A 19,104-nucleotide genomic window follows, 5' to 3' on the forward strand; every position below is an offset into this window, starting at 1 on the left:
ATTTAGGGCGACACACTAAAGTATATAAAAAAGTGAAGGATGGAGTGTTTGAATTAATGTCAGCCACTGCTGAGGCTGTTGCTCCCCTATGATTACTTGAGGTCCACCAGGAGAGCCTCACTCCAATTTGAAGACCTCTGCTTAAACCATTTGTCTTTATATTTTGGGCTCTTCCAATTTGAGAAATGTTACTTAGCTGATGAGGCACGCATATTTGCTTCTATATTGTTGTATCCCTAAAAGTTCTATGAAGATTGTTTGCTTTTTGTGCTCTGTTTTAGACATGTAAATAATACTATCCATTACTGTTAAATACTAACCAGACAACCCTGGAGGCCTGGCCTCTCTCCCATGGGCCTTGCAGACATAGTCCAGCACTGTGAGGCCCAAGGAAATGGGGTGGTTAGTGGGTCTGGCTTGCAAAATTATTTATTGTATTTGAACCTGTGCTTTTCAGGTTTTGTTAAAAATTAGGAGAAATCAAATGAGAGGAGATGTGTCTCAAATCTGTTAACTGAATCTGAACTATGCCAATTTACAAAATTAAATGCACTCTGGAACCATGTAAGTGTACACTATTTATTACTAATATAATATGTAAAGCCTTCAGAGGACATTGATAGAGGTGTTGTAGCCTTGGCTCATGGCACATAACATTATCCCTTTTAGCCTGCATATGATTGTATTCTGGTAGTTTCAGGTGTTTTTCAGTGACTAGGGTGGTGCTCTTTAATAGAGTTCAAGCTATTTTTAACTGTTTTTTTGCTTTCATATCTTTTTTGCACATACCCTATCTTGCACTGGGTATCTGTCAAACCATATAGGAAAATTAATCCACACTGGCCCCTTAAGGGCATTCTACATGCTATAGCACACCTCACTAGGGCAAGAAGAATTATAACCACATCATAAAACCGTGACTGATTTGCAAAGGCCCTCCTTACTGGCCGGCACACACCTATACATCAACGTATTAAGCTACCTTATTAGTTATTCTATCAACAGCTTCATCCCACAAGCTCCTTCAATGGCGCAGCCAGATCTGCTCTTCAGAACCCATGAAAGGTTCGTGTTACAGCACTATGGAATTCAGGCTTCATTATCATAGATTAATGTCAGCGAATTGATGCCAGTGTCTCCAAGACAGATCTCAGAGCTACTTTCCCTGTTTAAGTTCTTCCTTTCTAAAGCAATATGTTTGCTTTTGCAGGGTAAATGTTCTATTAAAAGTGACGGGTGATGGGCCATGGATGTCACTTGGGGATTGCGAGGGGCTGCAACTGCAACCCTTGGTTTACCTAATCCTTGATATTTCTTTTGTGTCCTCTGGCCTCAGAGTGCCAAGCAAACACATTGACAATTTGCTTGCTACAAACAGATATATACAAAAACACAGGACAATGTTTACAGAGGAGCCCTCTGAACGAGGCAGGGCTGGGTTGGCTGACCCTTCTCTGTTGTGAATTACTTTTCAGGGGATTAGGGTACAGTAGCTCACCTACAAAGAGAGTGCAGCTTGGGTTGTTCACCAGCAATTGGGTTTGAACAGTGAACTGCAGGTTCTCTGATCACAAGCCTAGAGAAGAGCAGACAGTTCAAGGAACGACAAAAGGTCCCAGATTTGCAAAGGTTTTGCATGTGGTTTGCACTTCTTTTTAAATACAGACCAGATACAAAATCCTATTTGGGATTTACAAACCAACACAAATGACAATTTGCATTGATTTGTAACAGAAAGTAATGGCGTGCAGCCCAAATGCACTGCCTTGCGTGACGTTGCATCAGGGAGGCATTCTATTGAAGGTGTCTGGGCAATCCTTGGCAATCCACCCATGAAGTACATGGGTCCATATCTGCAAAGACTACTAGACATAGATTTATGCCAAAATGCTGCACCTACCTGAGGCTGGTGTAAGAAGGAGAAATATTATTATTTCTCATTGTAGGAGGCTGGCCTGGCTTGTAGTGGGTACCAGAAGTACTTACACCTTGTGCCAGGTCCAGTTATACCTTATTAGTGTAGAAGAGGTGTTTCTAGCAGCTCAGGCTGATAGAAGGTAGCTATGGCAAAGCAGCTTAGGCTGAACTAGGAGACATGTAAAGCTCCTACTATACCACTGGTGTACATAAGAAAACACAATACACAGATATACTAAAAATAAAGGTACTTTATTTTTATGACAATATGCCAAAAGTATCTCAGTGAGTACCCTCAGTATGAGGATGAGAAATATACACAAGATATATGTACACAAACCAAAATGATGCAGATAATAGCAAAAGGAAGTAATGCAAGCAATGTAAAGTTACAGTAGATTGCAATAGGAGCACATAGGTATAGGGGCAACACAAACCATATACTCCAAAAGTGGAATGCGAACCACGAATGGACCCCAAACCTATGTGAGCTTGTAAAGGGTCGCTGGGACTGTAAGAAAACAGTGAGGGTTAGAAAAATAGCCCACCCCAAGACCCTGAAAGGTAGGTGTAAAGTGCACCTACTACCCCCAGAGAGCACAGAAATCATGATAGGGGGATTCTGCAAGGAAGACAAACACCAGCAATGCAACAACAGAGGATTTCCAGACCTGAGTAACTGTAAGACAAGGGGACCAAGTCCAAGAGTCGCAACGGTGTCAAGAGTGGGCAGGAGCCCAGGAAATGCCAGCTGAGGGTGCAAGGAAGTGTTCTGCAAGAACAAAGAGGACTAGGAACTTCCCCTTTGGAGGATGGATGTCCCACGTCGTGAAGAAGCTTGCAGAGGTGTTCCCACGTAGAAAGACTGCAAACAAGCCTTGCTAGCTGCAAGGGTCGCGGTTAGGGTTTTTGGATGCTACTGTGGCTCAGGAGGGACCAGGATGTCGCCACTTGGATGAGGAGACAGAGGGGGCCCCCAGCAAGTCAGGGAGCCCTCACAGAAGCAGGCAGCTCCCGCAGAAGTACCTGAACAGGCACTTAGAAGAAAAGTGAACCGGAGTCCACCAGAAGTCACAAAAGGGAGTCTCACACCGCCAGAGGACACCTCAGAAGGTTGTGCACTGGAGGTTAGAGTGTCAGGGACCCAGGATTGGCTGTGCACGAAGGATATCCTGGAAGAGTGCGCAGGAGCCGGAGCAGCTGCAAATCATGCGGACAAATTTGGAAAGTAGAGAGAGCATAACCACTGAGGTTCTGGTTAGCAGTGCCTCAGTGAGACAGTTAGTCATCACACAGGGAACACATACAGGGCACATACTTATGAGCACTGGGGGCCTGCCACATAGACTAAAACAACATAAAATATCTGGGTAACATGCCAGGCAAGATGGTACTTTCCTACACAAACCCCCCCGCAAAACGAAGGACAATAAGACTAGCCATGACCTGATGAGTCGTCATTGTCTAAGTGGAAATATCTGGAGAGTCCATCTGCATTGGAGTGGGTACTCCCAGGTCTATATTCCACTTTATAGTCCATTCCCTGTAGAGATATGGACCACCTCAGCAATTTAGGATTTTCACCTTTCATTTGTTTTAGCCAAAGTAGAGGTTTGTGGTCTGTCTGAACAATAAAGTGAGTGCCAAACAGGTATGGCCTCAACTTTTTCAGTGCCCAGACCTCAGCAAAGGCCTCCATCTCAATGGCAGACCAACGCTTTTCTCTAGGGGTCAACCTTCTGCTGGTAAAAGCAACTGGTTGATCCTGGCCCTCGGAATTCAGTTGTGATAAGACTGCCCCTACCCCTAATTCAGATGCATCAGTTTGAACAATAAATGTCTTGGAGAAACATGGGCTTATTAGGACAGGTGCAGTTCACATGGCCTGTTTGAGCTCCTCAAAAGCTTTCTGACAGCTAGCTGTCCACAATAACTTTTTAGGCATCTTCTTGCTAGTGAGATCATTAAGTGGGGCTGCAATGGAGCCATAGTTTTTAATGAATCTCCTGTAATACCCAGTGAGGCCTAGGAAGGCTCTCACCTGGGTCTGTGTTGTAGGGGGAACCCAATCCATGATAGTTTGGATTTTCCCCTGAAGTGGTGCAATAAGTTCTCCACCTACAAGGTGTCCCAGATAAACCACCTTTCCCTGCCCTATCTGGCACTTTGAGGCTTTGATAGTGAGGCCTGCCTTTTGCAGGGCCTCCAAAACTTTCCAAAGGTGGACCAGGTGCTCATCACAGGTGGAGCTAAAGACAGCTATATCATCTAGATATTCTGCACTAAAAGCCTCCAACCCTTGCAGGACTGTGTTCACCAACCTCTGAAAAGTGGCAGGGGCATTTTTCACACCAAAGGGCATCACTGTAAATTGGTAGTGCCCTCCTATAGTTGAAAATGCAGTTTTAGGTTTAGCATCCTCAGCCAATTTGATCTGCCAATACCCTGCAGTCAAATCAAAGGTGCTTAGATACTTGGCAGATGCCAGTGTATCTATGAGCTCATCTGCCCTGGGTATAGGGTGAGCATCAGTTTGTGTTACCTGGTTGAGACCTCTGTAATCTACACCAAACCTCATCTCCCTTTTTCCATTTTTTGAGTGAGGCTTTGGTACAAGCACCACAGGACTCGCCCATGGGCTTTCAGAAGGTTCAACCATTCCTAGATCAAGCATTTTCTGAACCTCTTGTTTTATGCATTCCCTGACATAGTCAGGCTGCCTATAGATTTTACTTTTGACAGGCATGCTGTCTCCAGTATCAATTGTGTGTTCACACCAAGATGTGGTGCCTGGCACAGTTGAAAAGAGTTCAGAAAACTGTCCAAGGAGATTTATGCAGTTGTCTTTCTGTTCTACAGTCAGACAATCTGCCAAAACTACCCCTTCTACTAGATCCTCCTCTTCAGTGGAGGAGAAGAGATCAGGGAGAGGGTCACTCTCTTCTTCCTGTCCCTCATCTGTTGCCATGAGCAGGGTGAGATCACCCTGTCATAGTAGGGTTTTAGGCTGTTGGCATGAATCACCCTAAGGGGACTCCTAGCAGTGCCCAGGTCAACCAAGTAGGTGACCTTGCCCTTCTTTTCAACAATTAGATGGGGTCCACTCCATTTGTCCTAGAGTGCTCTTGGGGCCACAGGCTCCAATACCCACACCTTCTGTCCTGTTTGGTACTGAATCAGAACAGCCTTCTGGTCATGCCATTCCTTCAGGAGCTCTTGGCTGGCCTGAAGGTTTTTACTGGCCTTTTTCATATACTCAGCCATTCAGGATCTTAGGCCAAGTACATAGTCCACTATGTCCTGTTTGGGAGCTTTTAAAGGTTGTTCCCAACCCTCCTTCACAAGTGTTAGTGGACCTCTTACAGGGTGCCCAAATAGGAGTTCAAAGGGGCTGAAGCCCACTCCTTTCTGGGGTACCTCCCTGTAAGCAAAAAGGAGGCAAGGTAACAGGACATCCCATCTCCTCCTGAGTTTTTCAGGGAGTCCAATTATCATTCCTTTGAGAGTTTTATTAAACCTCTCTACCAGTTCCTTAGTCTGTGGATGATAAGGTGTGGTGAATTTGTATGTTGCACCACATTCCTTCCACATATATTTCAAGTATGCAGACGTAAAGTTGCTACCCCTGTCTGATACAACCTCTTTTGGGAAACCCACCCTGGAAAATATTCCCAGGAGGGCTTTTGCCACTGCAGGAGCTGTAGTGGTCCTTAGAGGAATTGCTTCAGGATATCTTGTGGCATGGTCCACAACCACCAAGATAAACCTATTGCCTGAAGCAGTAGGAGGGTCAAGGGGGCCAACTATGTCATCCTCTACCCTTTCAAAGGGAACCCCAACCACTGGTAGTTGAATAAGGGGAGCCTTCGGTGTGCCACCAGTCTTGCCACTGGCTTGGCAGGTCACACAAGACTTACAGAAATCTTTTGTGTCCTCTGACATCCTAGGCCAGTGAAACAGGGGGACAAGTCTTTCCCATGTTTTGATCTGGCCCAAATGCCCAGCCAAAGGAATGTTATGTGCCAGAGTTAGGAGGAACTCTCTGTACTGCAGGGGAATGACCAATCTCCTGGCTGCTCCAGGTTTTGGGTCCCTTGCCTCTGTGTACAAGAGGTTGTCCTCCCAGTAAACTCTATGTGAGTCACTGACATCCCCCTTTTGCAGTTTGCTGTCTGAGACCCTCTAATGTGGGACAGGTTTGCTGTGCCACACTCAGCTCTTCCCTGGCAAGCCCCCCTCCACCCAAAAGCTCAGCTGTGTCTGCTGCCAGCTCATCCGGTGAAGGTTCTGCACAGGGAGGAAATTCTTCTTCCTCAGAAGGAGAATCATCTGTTGAGGGAGGGATAGTGGGTAGGGTAGTGCTCCCTAAAGCTAGGGGTACTAGCTTTAGGGAGCACTTGGTCCATTGTTCCAGGATCCAAGACACCCTGTCCTTTTTGCTTTTTGGCCTGAGCCCTTGTCAAAGCACAAATACGCCCAGGAATGCCCAGCAGTGCTGCATGAGCCTCCAACTCCACTTCTGCCCAAGCTGATTGTGAGAAGGTAGCCTCTTTCTAGCCTTGTTACCCCCACTTTTGGCCTGTTTGTGAGTGTATGTCAGGGTGTTTGTCACTGTTTTCACTGTCTCACTGGGATCCTGATAGCCAGGCCTCAGTGCTCATAGTGAAAACACTATGGTTTCAGTATGTTTGTTATGTGTCACTGGGATCCTGCTGGTCAGGACCCCAGTGCTCATAGGTTTGTGGCCTATATGTATGTGTCACTGGGACCCTGTCACACAGGGCCCCAGTGCTCATAGGTGTGCATGTATATGTTCCCTGTGTGGTGCCTAACTGTCTCACTGAGGCTCTGCTAACCAGAACCTCAGTGGTTATGCTCTCTCATTACTTTCAAATTGTCACTAACAGGCTAGTGACCAATTTTACCAATTTACATTGGCTTACTGGAACACCCTTATAATTCCCTAGTATATGGTACTGAGGTCCCAGGGTATTGGGGTTCCAGGAGATCCCTATGGGCTGCAGCATTTCTTTTGCCACCCATAGGGAGCTCTGACAATTCTTACACAGGTCTGCCACTGCAGCCTGAGTGAAATAACGTCCACGTTATTTCACAGCCATTTTACACTGCACTTAAGTAACTTATAAGTCACCTATATGTCTAACCTTTACCTGGTAAAGGTTAGGTGCAAAGTTACTTAGTGTGAGGGCACCCTGGCACTAGCCAAGGTGCCCCCACATTGTTCAGAGCCAATTCACTGAACTTTGTGAGTGCGGGGACACCATTACACGCGTGCACTACATATAGGTCACTACCTATATGTAGCTTCACCATGGTAACTCCGAATATGGCCATGTAACATGTCTATGATCATGGAATTGCCCCCTCTATGCCATCCTGGCATTGTTGGTACAATTCCATGATCCCAGTGGTCTGTAGCACAGACCCTGGTACTGCCAGACTGCCCTTCCTGGGGTTTCACTACAGCTGCTGCTGCTGCCAACCCCTCAGACAGGCAGCTGCCCTCCTGGGGTCCAGCCAGGCCTGGCCCAGGATGGCAGAACAAAGAACTTCCTCTGAGAGAGGGTGTGACACCCTCTCCCTTTGGAAAATGGTGTGAAGGCAGGGGAGGAGTAGCCTCCCCCAGCCTCTGGAAATGCTTTGTTGGGCACAGATGTGCCCAATTCTGCATAAGCCAGTCTACACCGGTTCAGGGACCCCTTAGCCCCTGCTCTGGCGCGAAACTGGACAAAGGAAAGGGGAGTGACCACTCCCCTGACCTGCACCTCCCCTGGGAGGTGTCCAGAGCTCCTCCAGTGTGCTCCAGACCTCTGCCATCTTGGAAACAGAGGTGCTGCTGGCACACTGGACTGCTCTGAGTGGCCAGTGCCACCAGGTGACGTCAGAGACTCCTTGTGATAGGCTCCTTCAGGTGTTAGTAGCCTTTCCTCTCTCCTAGGTAGCCAAACCCTCTTTTCTGGCTATTTAGGGTCTCTGTCTCTGGGGAAACTTTAGATAACGAATGCATGAGCTCAGCCGAGTTCCTCTGCATCTCTCTCTTCACCTTCTGATAAGGAAACGACCGCTGACCGCGCTGGAAGCCTGCAAACCTGCAACATAGTAGCAAAGACGACTACTGCAACTCTGTAACGCTGATCCTGCCGCCTTCTCGACTGTTTTCCTGCTTGTGCATGCTGTGGGGGTAGCCTGCCTCCTCCCTGCACCAGAAGCTCCGAAGAAATCTCCCGTGGGTCGACGGAATCTTCCCCCTGCAACCGCAGGCACCAAAAAGCTGCATTACCGGTCCCTTGGGTCTCCTCTCAGCACGACGAGCGAGGTCCCTCGAATCCAGCGACACTGTCCAAGTGACCCCCACAGTCCAGTGACTCTTCAGCCCAAGTTTGGTGGAGGTAAGTCCTTGCCTCACCTCACTGGGCTGCATTGCTGGGAACCGCGACTTTGCAAGCTACTCGTGCCCCTGTGCACTTCCGGCAGAAATCCTTCGTGCACAGCCAAGCCTGGGTCTACGGCACTCTAACCTGCATTGCACGACTTTCTAAGTTGATCTCCGGCGACGTGGGACTCCTTTGTGCAACTTCGGCGAGCACCGTTTCACGCATCCTTGTAGTGCCTGTTTCTGGCACTTCTACGGGTGCTACCTGCTTCAGTGAGGGCTCTTTGTCTTGCTCGACGTCCCCTCTCTCTGCAGGTCCAATTTGCGACCTCCTGGTCCCTCCTGGGCCCCAGCAGCGTCCAAAAACGCCAAACGCACGATTTGCGTGTAGCAAGGCTTGTTGGCGTCCATCCGGCGGGAAAACACTTCTGCACGACTCTCCAAGGCGTGGGGGATCCATCCTCTAAAGGGGAAGTCTCTAGCCCTTGTCGTTCCTGCAGTATTCACAGTTCTTCAGCCTAGTAAGAGCTTCTTTGCACCAACCGCTGGCATTTCTTGGGCATCTGCCCATCTCCGAGTTGCTTGTGACTTTTGGACTTGGTCCCCTTGTTCCACAGGTACCCTCAGTCAGGAATCCATCGTTGTTGCATTGCTGATTTGTGTTTTCCTTGCATTTTCCCTCTAACACGACTATTTTGTCCTTAGGGGAACTTTAGTGCACTTTGCACTCACTTTTCAGGGTCTTGGGGAGGGTTATTTTGCTAACTCTCACTATTTTCTAATAGTCCCAGCGACCCTCTACAAGGTCACATAGGTTTGGGGTCCATTCGTGGTTCGCATTCCACTTCTGGAGTATATGGTTTGTGTTGCCCCTATCCCTATGTTTCCCCATTGCATCCTATTGTAACTATACATTGTTTGCACTGTTTTCTAAGACTATACTGCATATTTTTGCTATTGTGTATATATATCTTGTGTATATTTCCTATCCTCTCACTGAGGGTACACTCTAAGATACTTTGGCATATTGTCATAAAAATAAAGTACCTTTATTTTTAGTATAACTGTGTATTGTGTTTTCTTATGATATTGTGCATATGACACTAAGTGGTACTGTAGTAGCTTCACACGTCTCCTAGTTCAGCCTGAGCTGCTTTGCTAAGCTACCATTATCTATCAGCCTAAGCTGCTAGACACCCTATACACTAATAAGGGATAACTGGGCCTGGTGCAAGGTGCAAGTACCCCTTGGTACTCACTACAAGCCAGTCCAGCCTCCTACACTGATGTCTCTAAATAATTTCCTAGTAGACAATCTACAGGTAAATCTGAAGCAACCACAACTTTCTTTGGATCAGTAAACCCCCCCCGCCCCCCCCCCCCAGTTGAGATTCACAACAGCCATGGGGTGGCTAAGAGTGTTGTTAGGAGCGTCTGTCACTTGGTACTGGTGACCAAGTAGGTGTTGTTCAGGGTGTACCAGTTTCTCTATTACCATGGTAACACTGGCACCTGTGTCCCTGTAGGCCTGAACCTCAGCACCATTTTTTAGGGGAAGTTGCTTGTACTTATCCATATTAAGGGGATAAGCAACCAAGGTGGCCAAAGCAATGTCACCTTCAGAGACTAACACAGCCTCTGTGGTCTCCCTAACAAGACCAACCCCAACTAAATTACCAAAAGTGAGCCCAGCTACTCCCTTGGATTGGCTATTAGTAGGTTTGCTCCCACCACCACTGCTATTACTAGGGGCACTAGAGTTTGAGGTAGGGGTTGTGGTAGTGGGAGGTTTGGTGTTTTTCTTTGGACAACTGGCATCAGTTGTCCAATGGCCTTTGACTTTACACAAATAACACCAAGGCTTTTTAACTTGATTTGAAGAGGATTTAGACCCACCACCCCCACCAGAGGATTTTTGTGGGCCTGATGAAGGCTCAGTTTTACTTTTGTCCCCACCCTTGTCAGAAGATTTACCATCCTTCTTCTTGCCATCCTTGTCACCCCCTGTTTGAACTTTTCTGTTCACTCTTGTTCTGACCCATTTGTCTGCCTTCTTTCCCAATTCTTGGGGAGAGGTCAGATCTGAGTCCACTAGATATTGGTGTAGCAAGTCAGACACACAGTTATTCAGAATATGCTCTCTCAGAATAAGATTATACAGGCTTTTATAGTCAGAGACTTTACTGCCATATAACCACCCCTCCAAGGCCTTCACTGAACAGTCAACAAAGTCTATCCAGTCTTATGAGGACTCTTTTCTGGTGTCTCTGAACTTAATCCTGTATTGTTCAGTGGTTAAGCCAAAACCATCCAAGAGTGCATCCTTCAAAACTGCAAAATTGTAAGCATCACTTTCTCTAACAGTAAGGAGCCTATCCCTACCCTTTCCATTGAAAGATAGCCACAATATAGCAGCCCACTGCCTTTGGAGGGACCCCATGTACCAAACAAGCCCTCTCAAGTGCAGCAAACCACTTGTTGATGTCATCCCCCTCCTTGTAAGGGGGAACTATCTTATGCAGATTCCTGGAATCATGCTCTCTAACAGGATTACTATCAGGAATACTGCTGCTGCCAACATGGGGTCCTAACCCCAATCTCTGTCTCTCCTTCTCCAGATCTAGGGATTCCCTGTCTAGAGCCAGCTGTTGCTGTTTAAGCTTCAGTCTGGTCTATTCCACTCTCAACTTTTTGAGTTCCCTTTCTAACATGTTGTCTTCAGGGTGGGTGGGTTGGGAATGCTTGGACACTGAGGACAAATTGGAAACAACAGAGGGAGATCTGTCCCTAACAGCTTGGACTCTAACACCCTGGCCTACAGGAATAAAAACATCCCTACTATGATGGGAGCTCCTATTACTACCAGCATTGCTATGTGGTCTGCTGAGGGGCAGATTTGGAATAGAACCCTCCCCACCTCCCTCAAGGTTATCCCCTGAGTCAGAATGGGAGCCATCTATTAACTTCTCATTTGAAGTGCCGGCTTGGGACTCATCATTCACAATAAGCATGTTATATAGAAACTCTTTTGTGGGGTTCTTTCCTATCACTAAACCTCTATCTAAGCAGAGACTCCTTAGGCTCTTGTAATTTAAATTGTCATAAGTAGTATTGACCATTTTAAGAGCATCTCCTACATCAGACATGATAGAAGAAGGTTTAGAGACAGTGAGAAGAAAGAAAAAGTTTCAGAACTTTTTAAAGAACAGGAAAAAAAACTTTTTCAAACTTTTAGAAACTTTTTGAGAAGTTTTGGAGTACTTTTCAGCACTTAGTAGAAAGTGTAAGAGGAGAAAAGCAAAACTTTTTGGTTAAGTGTACATACACTGAACTTGTTTTATATATTATTCTCTTATGAAAAGTACACAATCACAAAGTGGTAAGTAGTTGCAAGTACTTATCCCACCGCTGCACAACCAAAGTGGGAGGCTGGCCTGGCTTGTAGTGGGTACCAGAGGTACTTACACCTTGTGCCAGGTCCAGTTATCCCTTATTAGTGTAGAAGAGGTGTTTCTAGCAGCTAAGGCTGATAGAAGGTAGCTATGGCAAAGCAGCTTAGGCTGAACTAGGAGACATGTAAAGCTCCTACTATGGAACTGGTGTCATATGCACAATATCATAAGAAAACACAATACACAGATATATTAAAAATAAAGGTACTTTATTTTTATGACAATATGCCAAAAGTATCTCAGTGAGTACCCTCAGTATGAGGATGAGAAATATACACAAGATATATGTACACAAACCAAAATTATGCAGATAATAGCAAAAGGAAGTAATGCAAGCAATGTATAGTTACAGTAGATTGCAATAGGAGCACATAGGTATAGGGGCAACACAAACCATATACTCCAAAAGTGGAATGCGAACGACGAATGGACCCCAAACCTATGTGAGCTTGTAGAGGATCGCTGGGACTGTAAGAAAACAGTGAGGGTTAGAAAAATAGCCCACCCCAAGACCCTGAAAGGTAGGTGTAAAGTGCACCTACTACACCCAGAGAGCAAAGAAATCGTGATAGGGGGATTCTGCAAGGAAGACAAACACCAGCAATGCAACAACAGTGGATTTCTGGACCTGAGTACCTGTAAGACAAGGGGACCAAGTCCAAGAGTCGCGACAGTGTAGAGAGTGGGCAGGAGCCCAGGAAATGCCAGCTGAGGGTGCAAGGAAGCTGCCACCGGGTGGAAGAAGCTTGGTGTTCTGCAAGAACCAGGAGGACTAGGAACTTCCCCTTTGGAGGATTGATGTCCCACGTCGTGAAGAAGCTTGCAGAGGTGTTCCCACGCAGAAAGACCATAAACAAGCCTTGCTAGCTGCAAGGGTTGCGGTTAGGGTTTTTGGATGCTGCTGTGGCCCACGAGGGACCAGGATATCGCCACTTGGATGAGAAGACAGAGGGGGCGCCCAGCAAGTCAGGGAGCCCTCACAGAAGCAGGCAGCACCCGCAGAAGTACCTGAACAGGCACTTAGAACAAAAGTGAACTGGAGTCCACCCAAAGTCACAAAAGGGAGTCTCACGACGCCGGAGGACAACTCAGAAGGTTGTGCACCGCAGGTTAGAGTGTCGGGGACCCAGGCTTGGCTGTGCACGAAGGAAATCCCGGAAGAGTGCACAGGAGCCGGAGCAGCTGCAAATCACGCGGTACCCAGCAATGCAGTCTAGCGTGGGGAGGCAAGGACTTACCTCCACCAAACTTAGACTGAAGAGTCACTGGACTGTGGGAGTCACTTGGACAGAGTTGCTGAGTTCCAGGGGCCACGCTCGTCATGCTGAGAGGGGTCCCAGAGGACCGGTGATGCAGTCTTTTGTTGCCTGCGGTTGCAGGGGGAAGATTCCGTCAACCCACTGGAGATTTCTTCAGAGCTCCTGGTGCAGAGAGGAGGCAGGCTACCCCCAGAGCATGCACCACCTGGAAACAGTTGAGAAAGCCAGCAGGATGAAGCAATACAAGGTTGCTAGTAGTCGTCTTGCTACTTTGTTGCAGTTTTGCAGGCGTCCTGAGCAGTCAGCGGTCGATCCTTTGGCAGAAGGTGAAGAGAGAGATGCAGAGGAACTCTGGTGAGCTCTTCCATTCGTTATCTAGTGAGATAACCAAAGCAGAGACCCTAAATAGCCAGAAAAGGAGGTTTGGCTACCTAGGAAGGAGGATTGGCTACCAAGAGAGGTAAGAGCCTATCAGAAGGAGCCTCTGACGTCACCTGCTGGCACTGGCCACTCAGAGCAGTCCAGTGTGCCACAAACACCTCTGTTTCCAAGATGGCAGAGGTCTGGGACACAATGGAGGAGCTCTGGCACCTCCCCTGGGAGGTGCAGGTCAGGGGAGTGGTCACTTCCCTTTCCTTTGTCCAGTTTCGCGCCAGAGCAGGGCTGGGGGATCCCTGAACCGGTGTGGACTGGCTTATGCAGAGCTGGGCACCATCTGTGCCCATCAAAGCATTTCCAGAGGCTGGGGGAGGTTACTCCTCCCCAGCCTTCACACCTATTTCCAAAGGGAGAGGGTGTTACACCCTCTCTCAGAGGAAGTCCTTTGATCTGCCTTCCTGGGCCAGGCCTGCCTGGACCCCAGGAGGGCAGAAACCTGTCTGAGGGGGTGGCAGCAGCAGCAGCTGCAGTGGAGACCCCAGAAAGGCAGTTTGGCAGTACCCGGGTTCTGTGCTAGAGACCCGGGGGATCATGGAATTGTCCCCCAATGCCAGAATGGTATTGGGGTGACAATTCCATGATCTTAGGCATGTTACATGGCCATGTTCGGAGTTACCATTGTGACGCTATACATAGGTAGTGACCTATGTACAGTGCACACGTTTAATGGTGTCCCCGCACTCACAAAGTCCGGGGAATTTGCCCTGAACGATGTGGAGGCACCTTGGCTAGTGCCAGGGTGCCCTCACACTAAGTAACTTTGCACCCAACCTTCACCAGGTGAAGGTTAGACATATAGGTGACTTATAAGTTACTTAAGTGCAGTGGTAAATGGCTGTGAAATAACGTGGACGTTATTTCACTCAGGCTGCACTGGCAGGCCTGTGTAAGAATTGTCAGAGCTCCCTATGGGTGGCAAAAGAAATGCTGCAGCCCATAGGGATCTCCTGGAACCCCAATACCCTGGGTACCTCAGTACCATATACTAGGGAATTATATGGGTGTACCAGTATGCCAATGTAAATTGGTGAAATTGGTCACTAGCCTGTTAGTGATAAATTTGGAAAGCAGAGAGAGCATAACCACTGAGGTTCTGGTTAGCAGAGCCTCAGTGAGACAGTTAGTCATCACACAGGGAAGACATACAGGGCACATACTTATGAGCACTGGGGCCCTGCCTGGCAGGGTCCCAGTGACACATAGACTAAAACAACATATATACAGTAAAATATGGGGGTAACATGCCAGGCAAGATGGTACTTTCCTACACTCATTTCTTCCTCTTACCATGGGTGCTGCATTCTGCAACACACGTACATACAGAAAATAGCCTTAAAGCATTGTCTTTATGCAGGAAGGCACCCCTACCTGCAGAAAAACTATGCAAACCACAGCCCAGACACTCTTGCACTATGGCGCAAGGGTGCCTACATTGGGCACATGGCTGCATAAAGAGTGCCAGCACACTTAGAGACCTGAACTGCACCATTTCTTTATACATGTGGCACAGTTCTGCTCTCTCTAGTTCACACAACTCAGAGCAACAAGTTAGCTTGCTGCCTTGAGCTGGGTTAACTCTTAGTAAATCTAGGCCCAGGACTCTTAGCATGCATCTCGACTGTCTGTCTTGGACCTGGGAAATGGAGGCAGCAAGGAGTGCCAGTGAACTGGCATTTCCCTGTACTCCTACTTTTACATATCCTGTAAATGTCAAGAAGCCTGTTTGTTAAAGTTAAGCTCTTTTGCTAGGAGTGAGTGCATTGTAACAAGATTAAATTGTATAAGTACAAGGCATAAAATAATTTCATTTGCAGCAATACAAAAGATGAGAAACAAGATTTGATGATCATTAAATAAAATGTGATCCTCTTTGTTAGTCATTGGAGAAACTAAATTAATCTATGGACTCCAAACTAAGCTAGAGGAAATCCTAATTATTTTTCAGGAAGTATAGGAAAGTGTAGGCATAGCAGAAACCTCAGTAAAAGTTCTGATAGAAAGTTGTTGCATAGCATAAAGCCACACAAAGGAATAAAGAGTAGAGGGATCAAAAGCCCTCCAAGTTTCAAGGGGAATCTGCTCTCATCAGAGGCTAAAGAGAATCTGCTCTTACCTAAATAGATGAAACCTCCAGAATCTTCAAGAAATCCACGTCATCAACACCCATAGTGTTACATATCCTTGCACAGTCTCTTTACTGGACTTGCACAGTTCAAATTGGCAACTTCCATCGAGTTCTCATTCCAAGTATTAAACATCAGGACGACCTTGAGTGTCTCTTGGATCTTGATACACAAACTTTTCTTCTCAGTTTGTCAGCACGCCTTTGTCCCTTACCAAAATATCATCCTGTACCCCACTATCTCAGATACACAATATGCCTTTTATTAACTTTCGACTCAAAAATAAGCACATGCAAATAAAGAATATTACAATGGGAGCAAAACTTCATATTGGAGGTTAAACACATGAAACCAACATTTCAGGCCTTTGGTTATGCTAACTTAACATGGCATTTGAATGCACATTCAAAATACCCGATTATACATGCATCTTAAATTATAATTGCAACATGATTATGAATGAAATGCGGTCATATTCAAGTTCACCATATTTCCACAGTCAAAGTACATAAATATAAATGTGCAAAAGTATTACAGTACAAAATGCTAAAGTCAACATTAGAACACACATCTATATGAATTACTACTCTTCTAATGTTAATGCACCTTCAATAATACGATTTAGATGTTCCACTTAAAATGAGTAATGTTAAGACACACGATATATCTATTGTTGATTATATTATTATATCACTCCTTTGATTATTAATAGTACGGACAAAATTCCGCGTTCCTAAAGGGATGAAGTGATGATTTGTTAATGTACTGTACTGTACCTTTCTCTGAGGTCAGATTGGTCTGGTGGTGTGATATTATACTTGTTTTCTGTGAGGGAGGTCTGCTATGTTGGTTTCCATATTGCATCAGTTGCACTGGTGATTGTTCGTTCCATGTGCTGTTGATGTTTCAAACGTTGATCTCCCAGGCGGCTGCTTGTGTATTTCCTGTTTTGTGTGAGAGAGATTTAACATGCTAGTCCTGTACTTATTTTGCAAAGAAAGCTTCCACTGCTGCACCCTAAAGCTGTGTGATGGAGATTTATACAATTGCTTACTGTGCGATTTCTTCCTCTGTCCTGGAAAGGAGCTTCTATAAAGCTCATACCTGTACTGTATGTGGTATGTGAAGTTGGTTTTCATACCTGCTGTCCATACTATGACATAGCACAAGATACGCTTTAGTGATTCCTGAAAAACACAGGCCATTGAACCTCACTTTTAAAATAAACACTTTATTGCTAAAATTTAGCTTTTAAGTTTGCTAAAATCAAGTTTTTAACCACGCTATTTTGCACCTTGTAATGGATGTTGGGAGAACCAATCAGTGCTGAGGTGGGCCGAGCCAGTCAGAGCTCCCCGGCCATTTAATGAAAGCAGCTGTGTGAATACGCCAGTGACTGCGAATGCACAAGCCGCACTTTAGTGATTCCTGAAGAAGCAGGGCACTTTACTTTTAAGACAAGTATTTTATTGCTAAAATCTAGCTTCTAAATTTGCTAAAATCCAGTTTTTAATTGTGCTTCTTTTTACCTTGGATTGGGAATAAGGAAGAATCAATCAGCACCGAGGTGGGCAGAGTCAGCCAGAGCTCTGCGGCTGTTCAGTGAAAGTAACTGTGCAGATGCACCGGAAACTGCGAATGTACAACTCACACTTTAGTGATTCCTGAAGAAAAAGGGTGTTAAACCTTACTTTTAAAACAAACACTTTATTGCTAAACTATATCTTTTAAGTTTGCTAAAATCCAGTTTTAACTTGTGCTACTTTGCACCTTGGATGGGGAATCAGGAGGAACCAATCAGCGCTGAGGTGGGCAGAGCCAGTTAGAACCTCCCAGCCATTTACTGAAAGCAGGTGCGTGATAGCGCCAGTAACTGCGAACACACAATCCGCACTTTAATGATCTCTGAAGAAACAGGGCATTGCACCTTACTTTTAATACAAGTACGTTATTGCTAAAATCTAGCTCTTTAACCCCTTAGCTGCTGGGCCTTTCCCCCCCCAGTGCTGAGCCCTTTTTTGGCTATTTGGGGTAGTTCGCGCTTAGGGCTTCATAACTTTTTGTCCACATAAGCTAACCACGCCAAATTTGCGTCCTTTTTTTCCAACATCCTAGGGATTCTAATGGTACCCAGAGTTGGTGGTTTCCCCTGGAGGAGACCAAGAAAATAGCCAAAATACAGTGAAAATTTTGTTTTTTCCAAAAAAATGGGAAAAAAGGGCTGCCGAAGAAGGCTTGTGGTTTTTTCCCTGAAAATGCCATCAACCAAGGGTTTCTGGTGCTGAAATCACTATCTTCCCACCTTTCAGGAACGGGCAGACTTGAATCAGAAAACCGAATTTTTCAACACAAATTTGGCATTTTACTGGGACATACCCCATTTCTACTATATTTGGTGCTTTCAGCCTCCTTCCAGTTAGTGACAGGAATGGGTGTGAAACCAATGCTGGATCCCGGAATGCTAAACATTTCTGAAAACTAGACAAAATTCTGAATTCAGCAAAGGGTCATTTGTGTAGATCCTACAAGGTTTTCCTACAGAAAATAACAGCTGAAATAAAAAAATATTGAAATTGAGCTGAAAACAACAGCCATTTTTCTTTATGTTTTACTCTGTAACTTTTTCCTGCGATGTCAGATTTCTGAAAGCAATATACCGTTTTGTCTGCTGGACTCTTCTGGTTGCGGGGATATAAAGGGCTTGTAGGTTCATCAAGAACCCTAGGTACCCAGAGCCAATAAATAAGCTGCACCCTGCAGTTGGTTTTCATTCTATACTGGGTATACAGCAATTCATTTGCTGAAATATGAAGAGTGAAAAAGAGGTATCAAGAAAACCTTTGCATTTCCAAAATGGGATCAAGATAAGGTTTTGAGGAGCAGTGGTTATTTGCACATCGCTGAATTCCGAGGTGCCCATACTAGCATGTGAATTGCAGGGCATTTCTCAAATAGACGTCTTTTTTACACACTCTCTTATATTTGGAAGGAAAAAATTTAGAGAAAGATAAGGGGCAATAACACTTGTTTTGCTATTCTGTGTTCCCCCAAGTCTCCCGATAAAAATGATACCTCACTTGTGTGGGTAGGCCTAGTGCCCGCGACAGGAAATGCCCCAAAACACAACATGGACACATCCTATTTTTTTTATAGAAAACACAGCTGTTTTTTCCAAAGTGCCTACCTGTAGATTTTGGCCTCTAGCTCAGCCGGCACATAGGGAAACCTACCAAACCTGTGCATTTCTGAAAACTAGAGACCTAGGGGAATCCAAGGAGGGGTGACTTGCGGGGCTCGGACCAGGTTCTGTTACCCAGAATCCTTTGCAAACCTCAAAAAGTGGCTAAAAAAAACAAGTTTTCCTCACATTTCGGTGACAGAAAGTTCTGGAATCTGAGAGGAGCCACAAATTTCCTTCCACCCGGCGTTCCCCCAAGTCTCCCGATAAAAATGATACCTCACTTGTGTGGGTAGGCCTAGCGCCCGCGACAGGAAACGCCCCAAAGCGCAACGTGGACACA

General features: G+C 45.9%; 1 protein-coding gene across 6 annotated transcripts in view; it reads right to left on the reverse strand.

The window, feature by feature from the left end:
- LOC138285077 (uncharacterized) overlaps positions 1–19,104 on the reverse strand; it is a 166,510-nt gene that overhangs the window by 130,989 nt on the left and 16,417 nt on the right. For all 6 annotated transcript variants that reach the window (XM_069224592.1, XM_069224591.1, XM_069224588.1 and 3 more), the window contains one exon: positions 16,360–16,527. In XM_069224592.1, coding sequence (XP_069080693.1) covers positions 16,360–16,447 — 88 coding nt within the window. In that variant the 5' untranslated portion in view covers positions 16,448–16,527. The remainder of the gene's footprint in view (positions 1–16,359; positions 16,528–19,104) is intronic.

The sequence above is a fragment of the Pleurodeles waltl genome, chromosome 3_1 (assembly GCF_031143425.1).
Source record: "Pleurodeles waltl isolate 20211129_DDA chromosome 3_1, aPleWal1.hap1.20221129, whole genome shotgun sequence".
Lineage (NCBI taxonomy): Eukaryota > Metazoa > Chordata > Amphibia > Caudata > Salamandridae > Pleurodeles > Pleurodeles waltl.